The sequence below is a fragment of the Stegastes partitus genome, unplaced genomic scaffold (genome assembly GCF_000690725.1).
Source record: "Stegastes partitus isolate 25-593 unplaced genomic scaffold, Stegastes_partitus-1.0.2 Scaffold0, whole genome shotgun sequence".
NCBI lineage: Eukaryota > Metazoa > Chordata > Actinopteri > Pomacentridae > Stegastes > Stegastes partitus.
Genome location: NW_007577731.1, coordinates 2,472,483 through 2,491,069, shown reverse-complemented (window position 1 = coordinate 2,491,069; position 18,587 = coordinate 2,472,483). Strand labels below are relative to the sequence as shown.

The 18,587-nt window shown below is 42.1% G+C and overlaps 1 protein-coding gene across 1 annotated transcript in view; it reads left to right on the top strand.

Moving 5' to 3' along the window:
* Positions 1–15,607, top strand: part of slc1a7a (solute carrier family 1 member 7a) — a 42,279-nt gene extending 26,672 nt beyond the window's left edge. Inside the window, exons 4-11 of the mRNA XM_008291003.1 lie at positions 2,161–2,203; positions 3,798–4,029; positions 4,273–4,372; positions 5,307–5,540; positions 6,577–6,771; positions 11,052–11,186; positions 11,503–11,602; positions 15,341–15,607. Coding sequence (XP_008289225.1) covers positions 2,161–2,203; positions 3,798–4,029; positions 4,273–4,372; positions 5,307–5,540; positions 6,577–6,771; positions 11,052–11,186; positions 11,503–11,602; positions 15,341–15,607 — 1,306 coding nt within the window. The remainder of the gene's footprint in view (positions 1–2,160; positions 2,204–3,797; positions 4,030–4,272; positions 4,373–5,306; positions 5,541–6,576; positions 6,772–11,051; positions 11,187–11,502; positions 11,603–15,340) is intronic.
* The last annotated feature ends 2,980 nt before the right edge of the window (positions 15,608–18,587 follow it).

Sequence of the window (18,587 nt, the reverse complement as noted above, 5' to 3'; positions counted from 1 at the left end):
CACCTGGGCAACGCATCAAACATCAGCATGCCCCTGCATTGATTACACTGGGTTACAAAAAATACTTTATTGAAGGTGTCTAGGATTTCTAAAACTGATTTAGGACATTTCTGCAACGCTGAATCCAAAAATGACATCTGCTTTTCTGTATCAGGTCAGGTTTTTATGCCAACTCGATTTAAAAAATCGATTTTTGGGCAAAAATGTTACCTCATTGAGGAAAACCAGTGTAATATTTGGATTCAACGCATTGCAACTGTCCAAAATCAGCTCAAAAAACTTTGACCCCAAAATGGGTGTAGACCAGTGTTATTGTATAGTTGTTTTTTAGATTATGTTCCACACTTTAAACAACATCGAGAGCTTAAAGAAATCATAGAACATAGTGAGACCTGTAGCTACCTAATGTAGGAATTTCTCCTGAACTGACCCTGAATGGCCATCAGGTCAAATTATTGGTAAAAATCCCTTTTTGTGTGTGTGTGCCCACATTTGAGATATTAAAGTTCACACTTGATGAGCAGCCCAGGTTTTGCCAAGCATGATACTGTGAAAACACTACATGCTGATACTGTCTGTGGTCACATTAAAAACAAATGACTGATTAGAGTTTATAAAGTTTCCCTCACTTCAAAAAGAGGGGCAGCAGCCGGAGCAGGTCATTCCAGGCTTCCCTCCCCCCAGCAACACTTTCCAGCTCTTCCTGCGGGATCCCGAGGCATTTCCCAGGCCAGCAGAGATATAATCCCTCCAGAGGGTTCTGGGTCTGCCCCGGGGTCACCTCCCAGGTGGACGTGTTCGGAAGACCTCCAGAGGAAGACTCCCTGGAGGCATCCGAATCAGATGTCCAAACCACCTCAACACTCAGTCAGTTGACCTTGAGTCTGTTTTTACTTTGACATGAAAGAATCTGTTTTGTAAATTCTTTTTCAAAAGACCAAATTGCATTGACAATGATTCAGTGCTGAAAAGCGATAAAAGATGGGTGAATACTTCTTATAGGCGCTGTATTGCTATCAATCATTCTTCATTTTTGTTAGAGCCCACATCACTGCGTCAAAACTCTAATTATTCTCTTCTTCTCTGTGAAACCATCATTCATCAATACCGGCAATCTCACTTCACTCACATGCCATATAACCTCAGCTGTTAACGCAATGGTGTCGTTTAATTAGAGAAAAAGCACGTCTGAAAATCACTGAGCTGTGACAGTTAAATTACAGTGATTACAGTGTATGTCTGTACGCATCCAACCATACGTTCATCCATTAAATCATAGTGTGCTGCAGAGGGTAACGGCGGGTGAGGGTGGGCTTCACCCCGCTCTGCTGTCTGGCCTATTACAGCCCTGATAGAAAACGATGGAGCACAGTTCACATCCAGAACTACTGCAACTTATAGTCCAACTTGTGTGTGATTGTGGAAAACAGGTGAGCTCAGAAAAGAGTTTATGTACTGTAAATAGCCCAACCGGGGGTTCGTAGTAACCCAGCATACATCCTTTAATCTTACATCCTGTGAGTGGAGAAGCTTTCAGCTCGTGTATCTCTCTGAGGGTTGTTGAACCTCCTGCATCTTTAGATAGCATTCTTGATTGCTCCTCCGCTGTTCAGCACCTGACGACTCGATGCTAAAATGATCCATTAAAGGCGGAGCTGAGATATGAGTGGGCTCTTTACAGGGGTCACTGAAGCGTATTATAGTATGTGGGAAGCTTTCAGTGACAGAAAAATATCTAACTAACAAAGTAAACTACTACAGGCACATTATTTCCCATAGGAGCACTAACGAGGATCCAGAGTGTTGGTGCAAATGGAATTAATGTTAACAGCAGGAAGAGAGGCGAACACAACGAGAATGAAAACCTTTGGATGGGTTTTTATTTTCAACATAGAAGAGACACGAGTCATGCAAAGGGCAAGGTGCTAATTCAGTGTCTCACAGCGGGCCGTCATGGTCGTGAACATACGAATAGACACAAGAAAATGTTTTTCATTATATCAAATGAAGCATTCATTTAAAAACTACCAGTTCTCCTCTTATTTATGGGCTCCTGTGTTTTCGAATGTGCATTTTTACATTAGTTTGTATTAGATTTCGAATTACATCGTATATTCACTTGGGAAAATATTAACGAATTTCCTAAATTCTCTTTCCCAGCAATATGTTTCCAGCCAACCTGGTCCAAGCTACGTTTCAACAGGTGAGTAACAACGTTGAAGATAAAGACACGCTAAAAACAAAAACAGGAGCAATATTACTGTGTTACAGCCAGCAGCTAGTTAGCATAGCTTAGCACCAAGCCTGAAAAAAGGGGGATACAGTATGCTTTGCTAGCTTTGACAGTCCAAAGACAGAAAAATACAACCTTTAAGCTTGTTATTTAATATGCCAAACCTCGCTTGTTGACTTATTTATGTATTAAGAAAGGATACAAAAAGTGCAAAAACGACGGGAATAAGGTTAGCTGTTTTCCTCCCAATTCTATTCTTTATGCTAGGCTAAGCTAACTAGCTGCTATCCGTAACTACATATTTAGGCTATGTCTGAAATCATCCACTTACTTCCTGCTCATTATCTAAGTACCACAATGTAGGGAGCCCCTGTTACTTAGGGAGCAAAGTAACATTTCGGACACTATTAGCTATTAATTACGTTGTTTGCTAGCTGCCATTTGTGCCGTAGCAGCGTAGTGCAAACACATCAGATTCACAGTTCACTACATGGCTAACAGATGGGTAAAATCAAATCCAACGATACAACCTAAAGGATGGTCTATATTGCTTGGTTCATGACCATCGGCTGTACTTTTCATGGTGCATCGTGGGATATTTTGAGTGAGTAACCGAACATTCGGACAGCACTACAAAATGGTCGACACCCTATATAGTGCACTATGTAGGGTGTGGGGGTAATTTCGAAAACAGCCTTCGTGTACAGACTCAGTATCCATCTTCACATCTAAATGCTTCGTCATTGTTGAAGCTACAATATTTAAATTAGAAAGTTCATGGTTTCCACATGACCAATGCTAACTTCGACCCAAACACGGTTCTATTTGATTCTATTCAAACTAGAACACGTACACAGATCAAAGCACCTCCCAGGTCTGGCAGTGACTACTTCAGATATTCTTTGAAAGATTAATTATGAAGGTGTACATGACTGAGAATCTCCTCAGACAGCTTCTACAGCTCATGTTTAAGCATTACAAAGATTCCAGTCAGCCTCGAGAGGACCCTCAGTGGCTTGGGAAAGGATGAAATTTACATCATGTGTACTCTTGTGGACACTCGTGGTGGAAAACATTACTTATTTTTTAGATGAGCTTTAAAGTGACGCATAAGTATATAGGACATCTGTAGCCTTTATTAGCTGCTAGCATTCATCCATATAGGAAACTAGTGTAGAAACTGAGGTTACAAACTGGCACACTGTCAACTGAACTCATTGATATCACCGCACACATCATTATCATGTGAGAATCCTTTGATCGGGGAATGTATCGTAGATCAGCTGTAGTGCCTGGTTGTTCCACCAGGTGGAGCCTCTTACTGGTTGGTGCTGTGGGGACCGGAGATGGCGTCACTCGGACTGCAGTTTGTGTTGGCATTGTTGGAGTTTGGCTAGCGACTGTCAGTGTGTTTTGGACAGGTTTTGGGTTGTTGTGGACGGAAGTTTGATCATGTTCAAGACCTTTCTTTTGGGACGATTCAATTCTGAGACAGTGGGAAGAGGTTTTGGGGATTTTAGACCAGTTCTGATTGTCAGGGCCTGTGCTCTGTTTTGGTTTCAAGTACCGAACCCAAAGAGTCCCAGAACTCATCCCCAAGCCAACGGTGGCCCAGCTCCTGGATGAGACCACCACGCGCAGGGTCTACATCTACGGCATCCAGGATGACAACGGCACCGACGTCCAGAACTTTTCCCTGGATCTCACGCCGCCGCCCGACGTCATCATGAAAACATCACCCGGCACCAGCGAAGGCATGAACGTGCTGGGGATCGTCATTTTCTCGGCGACCATGGGTAAGCATTGGTGATGTGCACAAAGTGCACACAAGCATAATTACAGACCTGGCACATCCATGCTTTTGCATAATTAAACTTAAAATGAGTTGTGCTCCCACGAGGCAAGCAGAAAACAAGGAAATGATTCCGTTCTCATCAATTCACACTGCCGAAAACATGACTGTGGGTGTACAGTAGATAATTACAGTGATTATCCATTTATGCATGAGGCATAATTAGTGTCTTTTGTCGTCAATCCAGGAATAATGTTGGGCAGAATGGGACCCAACGGAAGTGCTTTGGTCAACTTCTGCCAGAGTTTGAACGAGGCAGTTCTGAAGATTGTTGCCATTGTCATTTGGTGAGTATGGTAGTTCTGAAGTCACCAACAAATACAAATACAGAAAAACACACTGGACTTCCGTGGATGTTTTCTAAAGGCTGTGATTTTACACCTCACACTAGTTAAACGCTGAGCCGTCACACCATTAATTGGATTTTTTCTGAGGTGTGTCATGCACAGTAACAACTTCTGGAGAACGTAGGACTTCTCACTGTGTTTGGGCACTGCTAATGGAAATCAACTCAAAGCACCTCCAAGGTCTGGCAGCAGCTACTTCAGTTACTCATTAAAAAGATGAATAGTGAAGGCGTAGATAACTGAGAATCTCCTCAGACTGCTTCTCTTCATGAAAAGCATTTGTTTAACCATCGCAAAGACTCCAAGCGGTCTCGAGTGTTCCCTTGAGGGCTCAAGTGAACGACAAAACTCACATCACGTGCACCTTTGTGGGTAGTCGCTGTGGAAAGCATGAGTCAGACTTTACGTTTTTCTTTTTTTTCCCATGAAATATAATCTTGTTTTAGATGAACATTAAAATGATGCATTAGCGTATAGGAAATCTGTGGCTTTTATAATCTATGAGGTGCTGGCATTCATCCATGTAGGAGAATCTATATCATGTCCAGAGGATAATTACTTTGGTAATCCTATGACTTTTCCTTTAGCGTCACGTCACACAAAAGGTCCAGGACTTGTGTTTTATGGCTAAATATAAAGAAACCTAATGACATCCACACCAGCCTCAGCTGTACTTTGTGTTGTGGCAAATGCTCGTCTGCGATCTCACTGGAATCAAATGGTGAACTATATGTGAAAGTTGTCATTGTGCACATATTAGCATGTTGACGTTGGCACTTAGCTCAGAGCACCACCATGTTTGGCTACATAGGGAAAGACAATTCTGGCAGTAAAAACCTGAACAGCTATTCTCTTTCCCTTCTATCACTCACAGGTATTTTCCCTTTGGGATTGTGTTCCTGGTTGCCGGAAAGATCTTAGAAATGGACGACCCCTCAGCCATGGGAAAGAAGCTGGGCTTTTACGCCATCACTGTGGTCATGGGCTTGGTGCTGCATGGTCTATTCATCCTCCCTGCTATGTACTTCTTCATCACTAAGAAGAGCCCCATAGTTTACATCAGAGGCATTCTGCAGGCCCTGCTCATCTCCTTGGCCACCTCCTCCAGGTAAAAGTGGGAAATCTGACTTTGCATACTTAGGGTTAGGTTTATTAACATCCATTGTCCATTGGACCCCAAGAAAAATATATGTTGGTATTCATTACAGACGTTTATACTATTTTAATACATTTTCTGATAAGTTGACGTATTTTTGGTTCCAAATGCATGACAGATTTTTTTTTTTTTAAAAACCATACCTCTCACCTAAACCAGATTGAGGTCCAAAAGACCCCAAAAGTCCTGAATAGGGAATGAATAGGGTGACTGAAGCACCTTCAGTGGTTATTATATGCAGCCAGTCGAGGCTCTTATAGCGTCTGTCCAAGACCACACATGGGAGAAAGCCTTTCTGACACACATAATGGATATTTTTATGGATGGAATGTTTCCATCGTGATGTTTACCAGAACGTCCGCCGCAAAAACTGAATGAATGTAATAATGATGAGCTTCAATTTATGGTTGGAAAACACAAAGCAGCTATGAGCGTGCCAAGGTCGCGGTAGATGTTGCTGTATTGAGAGTTTAAATGGAGCGAATTCTGGAAGCTACCGTGAGTGAAAATGGCTGTTTGTGACCGTAACCTCCACATTAGGACTGTTTCGTGTTATGAATACGGTGATCTTGAACAACAACGCTGCAGCTTGTAGCCTCTCCAGGTGTTAACTCCTCATTTACAATCAGCACGTCATTCATCACCTTCTTGATGCTTTGATTCCCTTCAGGTGCTCAGCTGCTGAAACGTTTAAAGGTTTTGTTCTGTGTAGCACTGCCGGTACATCTAAATGTTTAACATACATATTCCTATGTATATGCCAATCAATCCCCCACTAGCATCGGCTCCACATCTCCCACCTCCCCTCCAGGGACAAAACAGCTACTTGGAATAATTTAACAATGCATTTTGAGACGCACCATTGTTGTTTGATTGACAGCACATCTATTATTCATATACCTTCCTATAGGAGGTATTTCATGATGTTACGCCGCTTGTCTCGGAGAAGGTTCGTGACCAGTTTCTATTATTTTTCTCCCCGCTGCAGCTCCGCCACTCTGCCTATCACCTTTAAGTGCCTCCTCGAGAACAATCACATCGACAGACGCATCATCCGCTTCGTGCTTCCCGTCGGGGCAACCATCAACATGGACGGCACGGCGCTCTACGAGGCCGTGGCCGCCATTTTCATCGCCCAAGTGAACAACTACGAGCTCGATTTTGGGCAGATCATCACCATAAGGTAAAGAGCGTGCTCATAAAGACCGACTCTGACAGAACATTTCATGAACTAAATGTCAGCAGGCGAGGGAGGTTTAGGAAATCAGGGTGATTACCACAGTTAGATGAAACTCTCGTGGCTGCTTCAGCAAATATCGTCAAGAACTGCTGAACCTTTTTTTTTTAAACTAGCAAAATAAAAGCTTGAAAGCGGATCACCAAGTTCAGTCTAATTGTGTAGATATGGTTTTCTAAAGGCTTCAGCTCAGGAATGGAGTTTAAAAGTCACAGACATTTTCCTTTACTTGAGAATAAAGGTAAGAATGACTCCCCGCTGCTCAGATTTTTTGCATTCCTTCATCACACTGTAGTACTTCACCTATGGAGGTATAATACTAAATCGCTGGAACACCTCTGTGAAAGGAATAGTTTGAAATGACCTTGGCAAAAAGAAACACTGGGATTTTTTCTTTTCTCCTCATTTGTAGTAATTGCTGAGATAAATATCTGACTGCACTAAGTATTCATTCAGCATTTTGGATGTTTTTTTTGGAGAAGATTGAAACTCTCATGTCTACAAAATTTACGAAATTTCAACAGTGGTGTCCTCCGTGGTCGTCTCCCATGAAGTCCACTTTGGCTCAAACAACGACGGATGATGCAATCTGACACTGATGTACTTTGACCTCTGAGTTCACCTTTAATGTTTTTAGAGGTCGTTCTGGGCTCTTTCGTTACCGTTCGTATTATCCGTCTCCTCAATTTGTCATCAGTGTTCCTCCTGCGGTCACGTCCAGGGAGGTTGGATACAGTCCCATGGATCTTAAACTTCTGAATAATATGTGCAGCTGTAGTCACAGGAACATCCAGCTGCTTGGAGATGGTTTGATAGCCTTTACCTTTAACATGCTGCTCTATCATTTTCTTTCTGATCTCCTGAGACAACTCTCTCCTTGGCTTCCTCTGGTCCATGTTTAGTGTGGTACACACCAAAACAGCACAGTGTCGACTTGTAACCCTATATATAGGCCGACTGACTGATTGCAAGTCTGTAGACACCTGTGATGCTAATTAGAGGACACACCTTGATTGAACATGTCCCTCTATGGTCACATTATTTTCAGTCTTGTCTAGGGGCACCATCATTTTTGTCCAGGCCTGTTTCATGAGTTTATTTTTTTTAATAATTCTGTTGAACCGCGGTTCAACAGCAACATCTGATTTTCATTGGTTAATTTTCACAGAATTTTTTTTTATTATTACTTTTGTCAGATTCAAGTTATTTCTGTGACCGTTGTGGGTCTTTCTTTCATTAACTGAGGGCTACCAACTATTTTGTGTGTAGGTTGTTTAATCCACATAAAAACCAGAGTGAAACAACATATTCCAGAGGGTAATACGCCGGCTGAGCTATTTCCTGCAAACACTTTTATACAGCTTGAACTCAAGGAATATAATAAATTAAACTATAATTGACTTTCTTGGGAGTGTTGGCTTTGGCACTCTCATGCCTGTGAATTAACTCTGGAGCCAGAGCTTGGCATCAATTTGCTAAAATTAGCATAAAGACTGGAAGCAGGAACAACAAGTACGCTTGCCCTGTCTGAAGTGCACATTTGTTGTTGGTTTTGTGGGGAAATAATAATGAAGCTATTTCAGAACCACTTTGTCTGCTTGTGCTCTTAATAAGAGCGAACCGGCTGCCGGCTCCAATATCAGTCTCCTTATCTAACACATGCCAAGAAATTAAATATGCATACTTTCCCAAATGTTAAACTACTTTGTTAAATGATTCCCCTCAGCGTCTCTGTGGAGAGATATTTATCTCAGCAATTACTGCAAATGAGGAAAAACACCCGAAAGTGTAACAGCAAATTTCATCTGGGTCAAAAAAATGGCACAACAGGCATACTCGGTGGTGTTTTGAGAGCAACATGTGAATTAATCTAACGTCACACATTTAGTTTAATTCTGAATTAATAACAAATATTATGGGATTTACTAGATACACATATATGTAAATGTCACACAGATTACGCCTCATATGAGCTTCTTAGTCTGATCTGATTTCTGCTAAATCAGTCTGGAAGCCCTGGGGAAAGACAGACAGACAGACAGACACCGACAGATCCCTGCCCGCCACGCCACAACTCCATTATTTCCAACCCCAGGTAAACAAAGCCACCCCCTTCCTCCCAGGTCCGGGAACAAGTGGCGTCCCTCCTCTGATTTGATGACATGTCCCACTGTAATAACATTAAGAGCAGACCTCTCCTCACGGCTGCGGTCTGTGCACATTCCCTCATAATCCCTTGGCGGTAAAACCCATATGACCTGTATTACTCATCTCCCTTGTCACGCCAGAATTATAATAATTTTTCCCTCTCCGCGCCCTGTTCCCGTGCCGTTTGGCCGCTGACCACGAAGCTGCTCCATCTGCATGCTAACCCAACCTCAACCCCAACCTCCCCGGCTCTGCAGAACGACCGGCGGCTTGTCCTCGGAGGTCCAGCGCCTCAGACCAAACGTCGACTCTCACAAAATCTTGAATTCCTTTTCGCTACTTAATTAGAGGTCGTGATATCACAAGTACAAAATACCACATTAAAAGCAAAAATAGTGACGAGTACATGGTGGATAAGCCTCTTTCAGACTCCTCTCCGATGATTTGACAGCATCCAAATGTGTCAGCTTCACCCCGGTTGCTTTTCCATAAAAGTCTTACCGGGTCAGACCTCTTCACATTTACGTCTCCCTTTCAACGAGTCTGAACAGCATGCCATTACAAATAGGCAGCCGCTATACTGTCCAATTATGTGTGTAAAGTAAAGGTCAAGCGTGTACTGCAGCTCTCTCCATCACTGTCACTGGTGTGTCTGAATGAAGCAGTGACATAACAGGCACCAACGTCTCAAGTTTGTCACTTAAACCACTTGTTCCATGTCTGAAAAAAAGCTATTGCTCAATTATTACACAATATATAATTTTAGCAGCATTTTAATGTTCAAGTGCCACTAAAATTGAGCTTAATATATAGTTTTAATTTATACTATATACAACTCCAAAACTGCAGAGAAGACATAAACATAAATTTGCCCTTTTGCTAACCCTAAATCGTTATCCATTAAAGCTGATTAATAGTTGTTGTTCAATTAGTAGAGCTTTGTTAAGAGTGACACTCCTAATTTTGGTAGCAGTATTGCTTTCAGTCATTTATAAAGCAAAGAAAAATGCAATAAGAACCACATAAATAATAGTTTGAGTAGTGTTTTTGTGAGGCTGCAAAATGCTAGGCTGCCAGCTAACTAGCTTGCTAACAACAGTTACCATTAAAGACATTTATTATTAATTAACCAAATTATTTGTTGCTTCTGTGGGTTGTATTAGAAAAATAGGCCACATTTTTATGAATTTAGGGTTTAAAGGGAGTGAACTGGGGGAAAAAAAATCATCTGGAGGTAGAGGCAGTTTTCTAGCAATGCTAACAAAGCTTAAGCTAGCTAGCTACTGCTAAGTTATCTCAGCAAGCTGAATGAACTTCTCAAAAACAAAAAGTTGCTTTTGTTTGGTCCTGTAGTAAATAAAAGACTAGCTGGTTTTAAAAATACGAAGATGCAACTGTGCCGCATTAGAACAGAGACTCGCATTTGGTGGAAGTCTTTAAAGGTTCGGCTTAAACAGAGCCACTGAATAAAGACAGTTTCTCTGGAAATCTATAAGAAATAACACTGACAACAGAGCAGACAACTTAATTAACTCAATTTATATGAACTGCTGCTACAACGCTGCAATTTCTGATACCCAGCTTTATCATAATATGAATACAGAAATGATTGTTTTTGGTTCATCCAGTGTTCCTCCAGTTCATCAGTGTTGAGATCAGCCAAACTGTTTAATCTTGTTCCTGTCATCATGCATCATGCATCCCAATAAAAATATGCTGATTTCAAATTAAAGGCGGCCAAACTTGCGCTAGATAACCAGGTTACGGTCCTATTGAAAGCTTATCGAGCGTTTTGTGCACAAAATATTAATCTGCACGTTGTAGCTGCCAAATAAATGTTGAGTAAATACTGTGACATCCAGCTCTGAAAGTCTAAAGATAAAGGAGCATAAAACAGCATTCAGACTACTTGTTCCTTCCCACCAGCATCCCCACATATTCCTTTATTATTCCTGCGGTTCCATTGACACTAATCTGCACTTTCAGTTCAGACAAAAAAATGCCACACAGCTTTTGCAGAGGACAGTTTTCTGTACGTCCTGTGAAGATAAACGCTCCCTCTTCGTCTTTCCTCGCAGCATCACCGCCACGGCCGCCAGCATCGGTGCAGCCGGGATCCCTCAGGCCGGCCTCGTTACCATGGTGATTGTGCTGACCTCCGTGGGTTTGCCCACTGATGACATCACCCTCATCATCGCCGTTGATTGGGCTTTGTGAGTGAAGCTTCACCTTTCCCTATAGAGACACATTCAAAGCCCCCGTTTTCAGGAAAATGTTGTGGCATTTAGCGAACTTCCAGCCAGTCTTATCTAAAGCTTCTTACCTGGAGATTAAGTAGAGATACAATCAGTAGAAACACACAGGAATATATGTGCCTCACTTGATGTGTTATTGATGTACAGCGCCTAAATCTCAACAAGCCAAACGGCCCCAGTCCTGTGACGACTCAGATAATACGCAGTGATTACGGGTAATAGTTTCTCTGAAGCTGCATCAGCCCTGCGGGTGACTTTTGACTTCTTTATCCAGGGATCGATTCAGGACCATGGTGAATGTGATGGGCGACGCTCTGGCCACCGGCATCATGGCTCATATCTGCAGAAAAGATTTTGTCAAAGAAGGAGAGCAGGTGAGAGCATTTAAAAGACAAATCGATGGACTCTGACGCTGCCAACCATCCTTCTAATGTCTCCTATTACTCGACCAAAGTATAGCGACATTTATTTCGCTCTGAAAGACTGAAAGAAGAGCGTAAAATACTCGTTTGTATGCAGAAGGTCAACTCAATAAGCTGTATGGAAGATTCTAAGGAATCATTTGACATTTTCTTGCCGAGCGCCGGATGAGAAAACTAATAGTGTTCTTCTGTTTATACATCAAATATGGAGCTGGGAGTTGATACCTGAGCAGAAAGACTGGAAGCAGATGGAAACAGCTATTTTGGTGCCTTGTGAAACCACAATCAATAAAGTGGGCTAGCTGTTACCCCCTCCTTACGCCAGTATAGGCTAAATGGCTTCGCAATCCACAGACATGGGGTTTGTAGTGGTAAAAAAGTCCAACAGCTTATTTTCTCAAGAGAGTTCATAATGGACAAAAAGATAGTCGATTATCACAACATTTCAACACAACAACAAGCTAAAACATTATATTTACTGTTTCACCAGCTGCAGAGGAGGCATAAAATGTTCCTAATACTGAGCAACAAAACAAGGAGCAGTGAATTACATACAGTCTTTATAGCGCACTTCGTGTCACGGTGCCATTTCTTCACTTTTGTCAGTGTCACAGCTGTCTTTTAGCACTTGAGGACACAGCAGTCAATGTCAATTACTTATATTTCTTTTTGTTAAAGCATTTACTAAAACTCTGGAAAGGAGAAAATGGAAGAGGAGGCAGTCGTGCAGGAAGCCAATGACTCACTGATGGAGCTATGAGAGTAGGCCGTCTGTGATATACTTATAAACACAAATCATATCACCATCAAAAGTGAGTGAAGTCCAAGGACATTGATTTGTGACTGGAGGCCGACACCAGCTGCGACACCAGAGATACAGGACCTGCAACCCTAAACTACATAAAATATACCGTCACTTTCAGACCAATGAGCTGCACCTGAATATAAGCCGCACCTACTTCCAAACAGCGCCTGTAACACGGCTGGTTAAAAAATAAATCATACGTCAGCCTACCAGGAGAAGTCATTGATCGCTACCTTCATCTTCCTCCTGCACTAAAACCACTAAAGTCTTCAGTGTTGAACAGAATTACTTCGTCACACACTTCCTCAGTCTCTCTGTGTCGTTGTCGCTCTCAATGTCACTCGAGGCAAACTCGTAAAAATCCATAAATTAGTCATTGTTTAAGCCACAGTGCTCAAAGTGTGTGAAAAAAGTAGCGCCGTATAGTCCGGAAATCACTGTACTCCACAATGGACAATAAAAACAGTCAGGTGACTCGGTGGTTAGCACTGTTGCCTCACAGCAAGAAGGTCGCCGGTTCTCGTCCCGGTGAGGACACCCGGGATCTTTCTGCGTGGAGTCTCCATGTTCTCACCATGCAGCGTGGGTTCTCTCCGGGTTCTCCGGCTTCCTCCCACAGTCCAGAAACATGCTGAGGTTAATTGGTGATTCTAAATTGTCCATAGGTGTGAATGTGAGTGTGCTTGGTTGTCTGTCTCTAAGTGTAGCCCTGTGATAGACTGGTTACCTGTCCAGGTGAACCTGCCTTCACCCTGAGTCAGCTGGGATAGACTCCAGCCCCCCATGACCCTAGTGAGGATTAAGGTGTAGAGATGATGGATGGATGGAGATAAATAAGGACTGAAACACCTAACATTGCTAATTTGCGGTGCTAATTCACTAGGTTGTGTACCTCTGCATCAGCTGACAGTCATCCTTCCCTTTTCAGCTTCCTACCTGCAGTAAAAGTTCTGGCAGACCCACTCTGTCTGTGATTTAAAAATACAGTAAAATGCAGCCCTGCTCTACCCAGACAGTAAAACAGTACAGTTAATGATCAAAACCACAGGTTTGTCTTACTGTGGAAAACGATTTCAGCCACGTGGGGAGAGCACAGACAGGTGCATAGTCTAAATGTGGGGCACCCTGCAGGCTCCACATGTGCCCGCCACAGGCCGGCCTATTAAGTTCTGGTTGGCTAATGCCCCCTGCCTGGTTCCTAGTCGTGTTCCTGTACTATGCTAAGGTCCCATGTGGTGAAAATCTATTTTTGTGTGTGTGTTTTCTGGAGGAAACTAAAAGTTGTTTAAATATCAAGAAGTTTACTTCCTCACGCGCCACACAAAACATCCCAGCTTTAAAAAAAAAAAAAAAAATTTTTAAAAAGCACTCGAGTGTTGTAATCAGCTGCTACATTGCTACATACAAGCTAACCAACTGATAGTCGACCTGATCAAACTCTGCCAGAGCTGTCTCACTGTCTGAATGGTTTATTCACGTTGTGGAGCTGCTTCTGCTCACTTTAAAATGTCACAACAGGTGTTCTGCTGTTGACTGCAAGAGTGAACACAAGAGTCTTCATGCACCCCCGCTATCTAAAGAAATGACACCTAAACAATATGGAAATCTTCTGTGTTAGCACATTGTGTGGCTAATGTTAGCATTAGTTTTAATCGTATGCCCGCTGATCAAAGCTCTGTGGAAGCTGTAAAGCTGAGAGACATCGAGAAAGAAATTTAATTTGAAAACAATAAACCCAGACTGGGTGGGCTGCTGTGTTTTCATGTCATCCATTGTTATTCAGTTTGCTTCTCTTCTGCTCTCTGTGTTCACGTATTCTGGATTTTGTATAAGCCAAATTTCAAATACAGCTGTTTGCATTTACATATTTTTCTGTTTCTGCATCAGACAACGGAACAAGTACGAAATAGTGAATGAAAGGCAGCACATTAAGGCTAAATGTTAACAAGAAGTCCCTTCAGAGCCATTTACAAGCTGCTCCTCTACCCCGATAAACCAATAATTTTGTAACATCGCCTGACAAACTCACCATATTTGAGTGAATATTTCCATGTCGAATGATTGTTCAGAGAGAAAGTCCTGGTCTCAAACACTCGTTCACATCTATTGGATGCTGTGCAGTCAGCAGAGAGAGTCTTCTTCCTGAATCGGACAAAAGCAAAAGCTACAGAAACTGAAACCATCCTTCCAGAACAAGGCTACAGCAGTCATAGTGAAATGAACCACGTTTGCAGTGTTTAAAGCTGAAAATGGAAAGAGACATGTGTGAAGCAGCACAATGTGGAACCTGTAACTTTACCAGGAAAGCGGTATATGTCATAATTTAACCGTAGATGTTATACATCCAGTCGTCCTCCATTTATTCATCTCCTTCCATTAAAGAAAACACAAAATTCACAATAGTCCCTCAAATAACTAGAAACTGAAAAAAGTAGTAATAAATAAAAATTTGCTAAATTATACTTTAGTGAAATAAGATGTTGCTTTGGAATTGTGGTTGACAAGAATAATTTTTTTTTTAAAAACTGTCCTGGATAAATCAGAGCACTTTGCTGATGTGCAGTGGGCCAAAGTCAAACCCTGCTTCTTCTTTTTTTTTTCTCTCTTTTTTTAAAATATATTTCTGTTGAAGCACAATTCAAAAGCAACGTAATGATTTTCACTATATTTTTATTTATTATTACTTTTGTCAGCTTATTTCAGTGACAGCTGTTTGTTTGCTTCTTTAATGGGAGGCTATGAACACATCTGAGGACGACTGTATGTCATAATTTAACCGTAGGCGTTCGCTTTTTGTACCTAACACACATCAGGCTTCTTTCTGGACCTCGTGAGCATTGCCTGTTTTTTTAAAAGCACTGTTCTTCTTCTTCACGTGTCCTTAGGTGCCTCTGATATGCGAGACCAAACCCATGATCAGCATCCAGCAGATGATGACCTACCAGAACCAGAAGAACGGCTGCTACCAGCCGCCCCCGCCGGGCAGCAAACAGGACCACCTCTCCCCGGACGTGGCCCGCCTGATCCAGCTGGAGGAGGGCATCCGGCCGATAGAGAAGAAGAAGCACGCCCACTCGTCTCACCACAAGAGAGAGCACAGGGACAAGGACCACTGTTCCATTGACATGAACGGCCTGGAGACTAACGTATAGAAGCTGCTGCTAACGGCTACTGGCTGCAGCAGCAACGACCCGCCGGGAGAGGAAGACACGCCGAAGAGCCGAGGTGACCCAGTTCACACGCTTTCTTTTTCCCTCCTGGAGGGCGGCCCAGAGACTGACTTCTTTTTCTACATAACCTAAACGATGACCCACATTTGATTGTGTATGTTTGTGTGTGTACATATTTATCAGAGATGTATTATACGGTAGCAGCGGCGACACTTTGCTGCTCTGAGCGACTTCAAATCAAGATCCGCGAGTCGGACCCGGTGAAAGGAGCGGAAATGGAATAGATGATATCAGATTTAATGAAATGCACAAAGAAAACCTTGTCTCATATCTTTTGGATTTATTCTGATCTGGTGTGTTTTTAGCTTGGGGGTTTTGTATATTTCTTTTTTTTTTTTTTGTCATTGTGTTCTTTATGATGAATCTCTGGAACGTGTTACTAACAGACGCAATAAAGCACAACAACAAAGACAGACGATGGTCGAGCTCTAACGACAACATCAGTTTGAATGATTCTTTGAAATCTCCCACCTTCCCTTCTTCTTCTTCTCTGCCTTGTCGTCCTGAGCCTGAGTGGGTCCTCTGCCTCTAACCTCTGCCGCCGTACAATCAAGGCAACACGACGGAGAAAATCTCAACTAAAGGAAAGCCGAGCCCTCGTGTTGGAGTCGCGTCAGGTTGTCTCTGCTCCCCTCTGTATTCCCTCTACGCCTTAAACGACCAAAGGAGAAGAATTCGGGTCACAGCCGAGACGAAGCGACACAAGTCGACGATCACGAGTCATTCTCTGTCCTCATGTCTGTAATATATGCTGTACATGTGTGTGTTTCACAAGTTTGGAAGAAAAAAAGAAATTTTTAGATTTTACCACCACGTCGGGATGTTTGAGGAGCTGCCATCTGAACGAAGGAAACGTTTCACTGTCGTCCAGCATTTATCAAACTCTGTACAATGGAAAAGACGAATATATGGAAAATATGGAAACACTGTTTGAGTTGTTTGTCAGTTGCAGATGGAGCAATAAAGGTCCAGGTGTTCAAAACGGATGTGACCAGTGTTCATCAAGAAAATCCAGCTGTTTGCCTAAACTGAACAAACGTTATATAAACATTAAATAAATATATCACCTCTCCATAATATTTCTCAGTTGAGCAACAGATTATTTTCTCACATGAATGATCAAAAACAAGTATTTTTGAGGCCCAGAAGTAGAAACCCAATGCACCTGTGAGTGCTGTCATACAAGCTAGAAAACAAGCGATGCACGATATTAAAATTTCTGGCCAATACCGATATCCGATATTAAGACTTCTGATATCGCCGATAACCGATATCACCGATGTCGATATTCAATTTTTGTTCACACCGAAAAATGAGTATAAATAAACACTGTGAGAAAACTATTCAAAAGAAGCCCAGATAAGACCACACAGTCTTTATTAAGAAACAAAAGTTAAACATATTTAAACATATTTAAATCCAGGACCATTTAAGTAGAAACATCTGTGAAATAGCAGCGATATCAAACGTAGAGACGAAGGCGCTGATGTTAGACAATCATTGGCTAAATGTGTTCATAAAACCGATACCGATGTATGGAAAAAAAACACTGATATCGGCCGATACCGATGTGGTCGCCGATATATCGTTCATCCCTACTTGTGATCATTAAACCTGTGATTTCCAATTTGTCTAACTGCATGAACTCTGTTATAAATTACCTTCGAGAGCAAAATATTGTTAGTTTGGGCTGGGGTTTTTCGCCATTCGTGCATCACAAGAAAAGGAATGCCAGAGGAGCTGACAAATCCGATCGTGAGGCTTCACAAAAATGGAAAAATAGATTGGCCCCCCATGACCCCAGTGAGGATTAAGGTGTATAGATAATGGATGGACTTTCATTTGTGTTTACTTTGCAGCTGTCGGATCATCTACATTCAGTCCTGCAACAGGCTGCAATAAGTTTAGTTGAATGTGCGTTCACAATGTTAAAAAAATCTAAATAAACCGATCCACACACTGAGCAGTTCTCACAGCTCCAACACAGCACCGGTCCGATAACAGCAGGTTACGTCAAACTAAACCCGACCGACCCTCAGAACCGGTCTGTTTGGATCTCAGGTGAAGATGTAAGTCCACTTGCTGCTCTGCTGATTTGAGGTAAATACCTGGAGCCTTGGACCGAGGCCGGGGGATAAATCCCAGAGGAGCACCATCACCACGGCAACCCTGGAGAACAAATTACAGGAATCGTGTGCGACTGTGGAACCGCCGGCCGAGTGATGAGAGCAGCTGGAGCGCTGAGGTTCAGCCCAGGGGAGCTCCACCTGCTTCAGAAGAGATGGCCACAATTATGAGTGAAGGTCTTTCCAGGTATTCTGCTGCACTCATGAGTGAAAGGTGGATTGTTCCTGGTAGGTCTCTCCAGGACACTGAGGCAGCATAGAACCAGAACATGGACTCTATCAGAACACAGAACAAACCTCTGTTATAACATCAGTCATACCAACATGTGTGGCTTCTAATAAGCAGAGGGGTGCATATTAATTTACACATCATGGCCATTTATCTCATTAAACAATAAAAAAAAATTTTTAAAAAACATTAATATTATTATTATTACATAAAGCTGCAGCAGGGTTGCCATGGTAACAGATTTCTGTCATTAATCTTGGTGAAAGAAAAGCTGAAACGTCCTCCCTGTGTGTTCTGTCATATCCTGGCCTTTAAGGTGAACGTATTTCTGTTAGTTTTAACACATTTTTACAATCAATAAAGTTTTTGTTTTCTGTTTTTACACATAATAACTATGCAAAGGAAATACGCGCAGAAAAATGAGTGCAGTAGGAATGTGGTTGTGCATATTTACTTTGCTTTTAAAGGACATTACAAAAAAAATCAAGAAAAATATAAATAAATTCCATCCATTATCTATACACCGCTTAATCCTCATTAGGGTCGC